Source organism: Salvelinus sp. IW2-2015, linkage group LG17 (assembly GCF_002910315.2).
Source record: "Salvelinus sp. IW2-2015 linkage group LG17, ASM291031v2, whole genome shotgun sequence".
NCBI lineage: Eukaryota > Metazoa > Chordata > Actinopteri > Salmoniformes > Salmonidae > Salvelinus > Salvelinus sp. IW2-2015.
The window spans coordinates 38,780,331-38,789,379 of record NC_036857.1 but is presented as its reverse complement, the minus strand read 5'-3'; the positions used below and the strand labels follow the sequence as shown (position 1 = coordinate 38,789,379).

The window sequence follows — 9,049 nt, the reverse complement described above, 5'->3', positions numbered from 1 at the left end:
CCCCCCGAATCCAAAGCAGGGGCTTTAGGCTACCATGGGCTGTCATCCGATTCACACTCTGAAAAGCCTCCAGAGCCAACCAGGGATAGTACCGTATATCATTCCTGGAATCAGGACTCTGAACACTGCCAGAGAAACCGGAATGAGCCTCATATCAACTCCAACCACCGCTGCTGCTCTCTCCCGGCCTCAGACAACCCCTTTTCCCGAGGTCGCTTCACCGGAAGACCCTTCGCCAACAGCCACAATCTTTCTCACAAAGTCAACCTGACGCCCAATGGAAGTCGAACCCAGCCAGAGACGATGGTCACATGAACTGGTCCAAGCCAAAGCCTTCTCAGGACAGCACTTTCATTTTCATTGAGTATCTTTCACTTTCATTGTGAAGCCACATGGCCTAGGGCACCGTCAGGTACAAAATCAGCTGGTTAGCCGTTTTGAATTTACTCTTACTACTGGCCCAAGCAAGGAAGCATTAGCTACACAAGCAGAGCAGAAAGTAGTTAGCGTTTAGCAAACACAAAAAAAACGATACCAGGACCCAAACTTACAACCGATACCAGGACCCAAATTTACAACATGGATACCGAGCCACCAAAGGCTCTGATCATGTGACCATCTAGCGCTGGTCCAGGGCGTTAGAGCACGTTCCTTGACTAACTTAGTGAAGAATGTGGAACTTGTAGTTCGATACCACCTATGTGGTATTTATCTCCAGCCAGGTTCATATGAACCCTTCTGTACTGCTAAGAGCCCTGACCCAGCAAATGAGGTCCCAACCTCTGAAAGAGGACCAGCAGGAGCCTGGTCTACAGACTGCCTGCCACTCTGATCATTACCCGGGCCCTAATACCAGCCTGCAGCTGCAATTATGGCCGATAGTAAAACAACAGTTTTGCAGCCATAAGAAAAACACTGGATGAAAAGCGAAAATTATTTCAGACAGTTCTGGAATCTGATACACTCCGGACTGTCATAAGCCAAGCCCTTAACACTGAGCCTGGGTTATGGGCTCCGTTATCCAAAGAGAAGAAGGATGAGTCCCAAATCTCACTCTATTCCTTATACAGTGCACTACTTTTGATCAGAGCTCTACAGGGCTCAGAGTCGAGTCAACCTTGTCTGTTTTGTCAGAGATCGATCTGTTTGTAGAATCAGATTGCGACTTAGTGCGTACCAGAGGATCAGCTTGATCTGGATCAGGATCAGCTTGAGGGTGAACACCAAGGGAGCGTACTGCACACACACACAGCTTTGTTCAATGTGGACATAAGAGCCAAATGTAGGTGACTGTCTATTGTTTCGGGACAACCAGAAAAACTGTGTGTTTAAAAAAAAATGTAACCTTTATTTAACTAGGCAAGTCAGTTAAGAACAAATTCTTATTTACAATGACGGCGGAACGTCAGATTTTTACCTTCTCAGCTCGGGGATTCGATCGAGCAACCTTTCGGTTACTAGCCCGACACTCTAACCACTAGGCTACCTGCCGCCCCAAAAATAGTATTCCATTAGACACTCAGTAAAACATGCGGCTAACATAAGATAAAAGGGGGTCATATTGCATTGATGTGCTAATTAGCCTGAGAAAAGCATGTGTCTTTGATCAGTGGACTGCTTCTCCAGGGCAAAGAGGTTTCAGGGGCCACAAACCAGAGAGGGCATGTTCTATGTGTGGGTTCCCATTAGGCTGAATGAAATGGTATGGCATTCCACACCCCCAGCTGTGATAACTTCTCCCAAATGTGATAATAGTCATTGGTAGTATGTGGAGACATTTTAGAACTTCATCCCTTACGAAAAAAGTGTGCATTTAGAATGCAGTATAACTGCAGTATGCTACAATTACTGCATCCAAAAAGAACAGTTTTTTTTACTGCAGTAATTTTGCAGTGTAAGCGCAGTTAGAGTGCAGTAAGTTCACCCAATTTTGATAATAGTCACTGCAGTTATTCTGCAAGTACTGTTTCAAAATACCACAGTAGACTGCAGTTAATGCACTTTTACCGCAGTTTCAAAACTGAAATCTTTTTTTGTAAGGCATAAAAGCGAGAGCATGGATGGAGTTTCAACATTCCAAATATGTTGTCTAATAGCCTATCAAAATCCTACTTGAAGTGAGAAGGAATGCAAAATCTAAAACACAATGCATTAAAGTCGCTGGCAGGTCCAGTGACGTTGGTTTAGCCCCCCTGCCCAACCCCTTTGAAATGGTCTTTAATGGGTACCAGATTTTTCACCCAGTAATCTAATCTCATCTCTTGCCAGCAGTTTCTCAAGGCATCCCACAGTTTGCGCTGAAAGGCATCCTCACCTTTAAGGAGAGCGAGGAGTGTGTGGGGTGTGTWGAACCGGGCTGCAGACGCGGGACATCCTTCGGTTCTAAAATGTTTGTGAGTTTGTGATTGTGGTCAGCGCTGCACACTGGAAAGAGACATATTTAATATAACCTAACACAAGCCACGGGTGCATTTTCCAGCGCAACACAAAATATTACGAATACAGAGAAATTTAACTTTCTCTAACCAGATTTTATCGAACAGTGTCGGCAAATAACGGAACAATGGGATTCTAACGGGATGTTCGAGATTAACATTTTACGGTCGTGCGCAGTCCTCACATTTTGAAATTGGAGGATCGGAACTTTTTGTGCGAGCGTTTAGTTTGCTGTTCTCCCAGCAACTGATTCAAACCTGCTCGGTTGGACTGAATTTTGAGATGAACAAAAAGTGACATAGCGACTCTCATCTCTTCTGCACTCCTAACAGATTTATACAACGCCATGAAAGGTACAGTATGTGTTATGCAAGGTGCTGTTCATCTTTAAAATCGTTTTGAGAAGTTTGAAGTGGTAGCCAAAAAATTAAAATTCACGATTTTCTGTATCTGAGTGTTGCACATCTGGATGAGATTAAGTGCCTGTGGTGTGGAATTCAGCTGTATTGTGAAATGACTTGGCCTTTCTCCGCCAGTCGCATCATTCTCTATAGTGGTGCATTGATTGAGTAACCGTTTTTGTTTGGCTACTTTAGGTCCTTTGTGATATACATGTACTGTATATCAGTGATGCTTTTGTTCGAGCCTGTACTAACAATAAGACAGTGTGCTCAATTGTTATTCAAAGGGAAATATTAACCATATTTTATGCAGGRAGGTGTATAGCATTGATTTGATTCTCTCCTTATGATTCCATGTATAGACCTAATGTATACTATTGCATATTTACAAACARTTAACTCCCCTGTGGAACCTCAATGTTTTGTTACCCGTGTGACACATGACCTAATGACACCATAGACGGGGACTCATCTCGTATGTCTCTCAAATTCAGAAGTGATCGAGGAACAATGGAACACATCATTCAGTATGTTCATATGCATTTTAAAAAGAATGGTTCTAAATAGTACCGGATAGAGGTTATTTGTCTTGTAACCATAGCGGAACCCTTTTGGTGCTATATAGAACCTTGTTTTGAAAGTTCAATAAAGAACAATGTTCATTAGGTTCTAAAGGGAACCTGTATGGTGTTATAAAGAACCCTTTTCCTGAGGTTCTATAAAAGGACCATTAACAAAGGTTCTATATTGCACCAAAAAAGGGTTCCGCTATGGTTACAACCCTTGTTGGGGCTATATAGRACCCTTTTTTATTGTTCTTCACAGAACCTTTAGGGACAATAGTTCTATAAGGAACCTTTCTCAATCTGARATGTTCTTTGTAGATCCTATAGAAGAACCATACAGGGTTTTTGATTCTGGTCAGCCATATTATATTGTTCAAATTCCATAGGTGTTATTATTGTGTTAACTGACCCATTTAATCAAGTGAGCTACCTCTGGAACACCTGCAGGTCCCTGAGGAGAGAATTTAGATTGAGAACCACGGACTGATGTATTAAACAATTCTCAATTGACACAAGGCCATATATGAGTCTTTTACAAGACACAATCACTTGCCACGATCATAGAAAATATATGGTGTCTTAACACAACACATGAAATAAACKGGAATGACACTTTCACTCACGGTTGCACAAAAAGAGCTGTGAGCAAACCACGCCCACCAAAATATTMGAATGAGCCACAGCCCCTACATTTGAACTACCACTAAAAGAGCAAAGAACCCTTTTGGGAACTGTATAGAACCACTGAAGAGCTCAAACGGTCCTTTGAGTCATTATGGTTCCACATAGAACCAYCMACCTTCCCAAACAACCCTCGTTTTTTAGTGTGTGGCCTTCTCTCTATCATGGACACAGKCTGAGTCCCAAATGGCACACCTTTCCCTATGAAGTGCACTACTTTTGACCAGGGCACCTAGGACTCTGGTCAAAAGTAGTTGAAAGAGAGCAATCCGGCTCCACRTATTTTACTGGTTTGTGACTCACTGACACCCTCCCCGGTTAGAGGGGAATAAAGCAGTCCAAGAGTTATTTTTTTTAAAACCTTTATTTAACTAGGCAAGTCAGTTAAGAACAAATTATTATTTTCAATGACAGCCTAGTCTGAGTTAACTGCCTTGTTCAGGGGCAGAACAACAGCTTTTTACCTTGTCGGCTCTGGGATTCAATCTAGCAACCTTTCGGGTTACTGGCCCGACGCTCTAACCACTAGGCTACCTGCCACCCCAGGTAACACACTAAGTAACTTTAATCACAGGCAGAAGAAGATGAACATGGGTATGTTTTCTGTGTTCACGCATCCCTGTGTGTGATTCAAGTTCCTGTGTTATATCCACCCACACTCACAGACTGGAATAACACCGTTCAGATACGGGCAATATTTACTCTCCTGGAGAGCGTGGGTCAGGCTGGCTAGCCAATCAGGGCCTGGAGAGACTGCAAGGCTAGAGCACGCATTGGGGTGAGACACGTGGCTATTGTTTGATTGGCTGAAGCCATGAGCTGTAGGAGAAATCGATCTCTCACATGAGGGGTTGAAAGGCTGAGGATGGGTGAGTCAGACAGCGTGGCTCCAGAAAGCAAATCAACAAATGCTCACACAAACAGTGATATGTAACGCCCGCGGCAGGGGGGTTCTGTAACAGCCACCCCTAAAAKATGTGCAGCATATTCACAAAAGGGAAGGATTCCCCTGCCGGAATGTCAGTAGTGGTGCTCCCCGCCGCCCCGTGTAGTTATTCCATGCAGTCACTCCATCAGCTGCAGGTCAGGAGCTGCCAGGGAACAGAGGGTTTAAGGCATCCATGCGGGTGGCACTTTGGAGTATGGCCAGCCCACTGTAACAAGTCCAGGTGCTGGGGGTGTTTTCCTCACAGAGGCGGGCCATGCCCCAGTAGTGGAGAGTAGGTGCGGCGGTGGTTCCCCCACAGAGGTGGGCTGTGCCCCAGCAGAGGAGAGCAGGCATGGAGGCGGCGGTTCCCCAACTGAGGCAGTCAAGTCCCCAAGTGCAGGAACCAGAGGAGTGTCCAGGGCAAGCCCCGGAGCAGGCCCCAAAGGTAAGACACAGGGTCAGATCAGGAGGCGGTGCTGGTGAGACCAGGGCAGATGGTGAACAAGATCACAACCAGGAGCAGGAATAGGTAGTTCCCCTGGGATAGGACACTGGAGGGTGAAGTCTGGATGGCCGGCCCCGGTGAGGTCTGGTCCCCCCCCACATGCTGAACCTCGGCAGGCGTGGGGTTCACATAGGCTCCAGAGAGGGTAGTAGTAGCTCCACATGGTAGTAGTCCACTGGATCCCCCGGAACCATACTCGAAGGACCATGAAAGAGAGCGACCTGGCTCTACGTATTTCACTGGTTTGTGACTCACTGACACCGACCCCTTTTGGGTTACATGTAGAACCCAAAAAGTTTCTACCTGGAACCAAAAGGTTGCTACTTGGAGCCAAAATGTGTTCTTCAACGGGTTCTCCTAAAGGGACAGCCAAATAACCCTTTAAGGTTCTAGATAGCACCTTTTTTTYCTAAGAGTGTACATCTGCTAGCCATTATGAGTGATGTTCTTCTTTCTCTGCAGCCGACCTGCGCTGGGTTCTCGTGTAGTGTAACGGAGTTTAATTAGGGTTTACAGTCAACAACCCAGAGAAACCGCAGCCTGTGGCTTATACAGGCCTGAGTCCTCCTGTCTCCTTTCCACACAGAGAGAGGCACTTGATGGGGAGTTACAGCCTCCATGACATACCATGATGATAAAGCTATGTGCTGAGTAAGGCCTATTTATCCTTCCTATAGAGAAAAGCATTTGTGTAGTATCCTGGCTGCCCCAAATGCCTGTTGGTGTCCCATATCCATTTGGTTACCTAGGCTGTGTCTCAAATGGCACCCTATTYGCTATMGTGCACTACATTTGACCAGAGCCCTAATGTTGATTTTGTGGTCAAATAACCATTTCTTTGTGGATTTTGATTAGTGCTTGGGGTTATTGTCTTGCTGGAAAATCCACTTGCGGATAAGGATCAGCCTCCTGTCAGAGGCAACCAGGTTTTTGGCTCAAATGTCCTGGTACTTGGTAAAGTTCATGATGCCGTTGACCTTAACAGGGGCCCCAGGACCAGTGAAAGCAAAATAGCCCCATAACATCAAAGATCCACCTCCATATTTAACTGTAGGTATGAGGTACTTTTCTGCATATGCTTCTGTTTTTCAACGCCAAACCTTCTACTGGTGTGCGTGGSCATAGCACCGGTTCCAATCMAAGTGCCAATGCCGTTTATCAAACTCCAGGAGGTGCTATGGTCAGATGACATGGAAATAGAGCTAAATGGTTAATTGACCACAAAATAAACATTTTGCAATGGCCGTCTAAGTCTTTGGACTTGAACCCCATTAAAAACATGTGGTTTGAATTGAAGAGGGYAGTCCATAAGAGCGGATGAAGGATATCAAGGATCTGGGAAGATTCTGTATGAAGGAATGGTCTAAGATCCCTCCCAACATGTTCTCCAATCTCATAAATCATTGTCTAAAAAGTCTCAGTGTCTTTATCCTCGCACAGGAGGGTGCTAGAGWATTGAAAACAGGGTGCCAATAATTTTGACACCTATCTTTTTTAGATTTTTTTTAAATTGTAAAACAAAATCTATTTCTCTGAGCAATTGTATTAGTATAAAATAATATAATTTCCCTAGTATTTGTATTATTTGTTTTATACATAATTTTTTTGTTCATCTTCATCAAGGGTGCCAATAATTATGGAAACAGTCCCTTCAGGATCTTGCGATTTATTTTGTGTGATAGTTAAGGCTTTAAAGGCTTGATTTATATAATAAGGTCTCTCAGCCAGAGTAGTAACAGAACAGTTGTTGGGAGAACATTCTGTCCTGACCTCTGCTGAGGTGGGGGTGGGGTACTCACTCCTCCCGCAGTACAATGAGGTATCATTAACTATGGTGGCTGGGGAGTTGATATACGTATGGCCTGCGTCCCAAATGGTACCCTATTCCTCATAGGACTGGCCAAAAGTAGTGCAATATACACAGAATAGGCTGCCACTTGGGATGCAGACATACAGTGTACGAAGGTTTCGTGACACGMTTATTACTCCATGCAGTGGATTTCAGTGTGTGCCTGCGGCACTATATTCTAGATAAATATCGATTGCATTTGTTCTTTTGTTGCCGTGCTTGTGTGTGATTTTTCTCCTGGACCTCATTCTAACACACGTRTGTCTGTTGTTATTCCCACAGACGATTTTGCAGACGAGGAGGAAGTACAGTCTTTTGGATACAAGCGGTTCGGTGAGTACAACACAACTCTCTTCACTCTCTTTACTCCCACTCCCAACTGAGATAAATATCGATCTTCCTCATCACCATCAAGTGATACTTTGCATGCGTCCTAAATGGCGCCATATTCTCTATGGGCCCTGGTCGAAATCAGTGCCATTATATAGGGAATACTGTAGGGTCTCTTTTGCGATGTAAATCAAATCAAATCAAATTTTATTTGTTACACGCGCCGAATACAACAGRTGTAGGTAGACCTTACAGTGAAATGCTTACTTACAGGCTCTAACCAACAGTGCAATTTTTTAAGTTAAAAAAAGGTATTAGGTGAACAATAGATAAGTTAATAAATAAAAACAACAGTAAAAAAGACAATGAAAATAGTTCGGGTAGCCATTTGATTACCWGTTCAGGAGTCTTATGGCTCGGGTGTAAAAACTGTTGAGAAGCCTTTTGGTCCTAGACTTGGCGCTCCGGTACTGCTTGCCATGCGGTAGTAGAGAGAACAGTCTATGACTGGGGTGGCTGGGGTCTTTGACCATTTTTAGGGCCTTCCTCTGACACCGCCTGGTGTAGAAGKCCTGGATGGCAGGCAGCTCAGCCCCAGTGATATTCTGGGCCGTCCCCCCATTCTCTGTAGTGCCTTGCRGKTGGAGGCTGAGCAGTTGCCATACTGGGCAGTGATGCAACCAGTCAGGATGCTCTCGATGTTGCAGCTGTAGAACCTTTTGAGGATCTGAGGACCCATGCCAAATCTTTTTAGTTTCCTGAGGGGGAATAGGCTTTGTCGTGCCCTCTTCACGACTGTCTTGGTGTGTTTGGACCATTTTAGTTTGTTGGTGATGTGGACACCAAGGAACTTGAAGCTCTCAACCTATTCCACTACAGCCCCGTCGATGAGAATGGGGGCGTGCTCAGTCCTCCTTTTCCTGTAGTCCACAATCATCTCCTTAGTCTTGGTTATGTTGAGGGAGAGGTTGTTGTCCTGGCACCACCCGGCCAGGTCTCTGACCTCCTCCTTATAGGCTGTCTCGTCGTTGTCGGTGATCAGGCCCACCACTGTTGTGTCGTCTGCAAACTTAATGATGGTGGTGGAGTCGTGCCTGGCTACGCAGTTGTGGGTGAACAGGGAGTACAGGAGAGGACTGAGCACGCACCCCTGAGGGGCCCCCGTGTTGAGGATCAGCTGTTATGTAGCCATTGTTTATATGACAGGACAGACACAAGGCAGTATGAGCTGTGTCTACTCACTGCCTTTGGGACCGTGCGGGGTTAAACATAACAGCTTTTTCTGGGTTACAGCCTTAGCGGTTTAGCCCGTACCAAAAGCAGCACTCACAGCTTGATGGGGTCAGGAGGTCA

The 9,049-nt window shown here is 45.1% G+C and overlaps 1 protein-coding gene across 1 annotated transcript in view; it reads left to right on the top strand.

Annotated features, from left to right (window-relative positions):
- The first annotated feature begins 2,242 nt into the window (after nucleotides 1–2,242).
- The window catches only part of LOC111977262 (collectin-12-like), a 57,018-nt gene continuing 50,211 nt past the window's right edge, over nucleotides 2,243–9,049 (top strand). Inside the window, 2 exon segments of the mRNA XM_024006646.2 lie at nucleotides 2,243–2,789; nucleotides 7,649–7,699. Coding sequence (XP_023862414.1) covers nucleotides 2,783–2,789; nucleotides 7,649–7,699 — 58 coding nt within the window. The 5' untranslated portion in view covers nucleotides 2,243–2,782.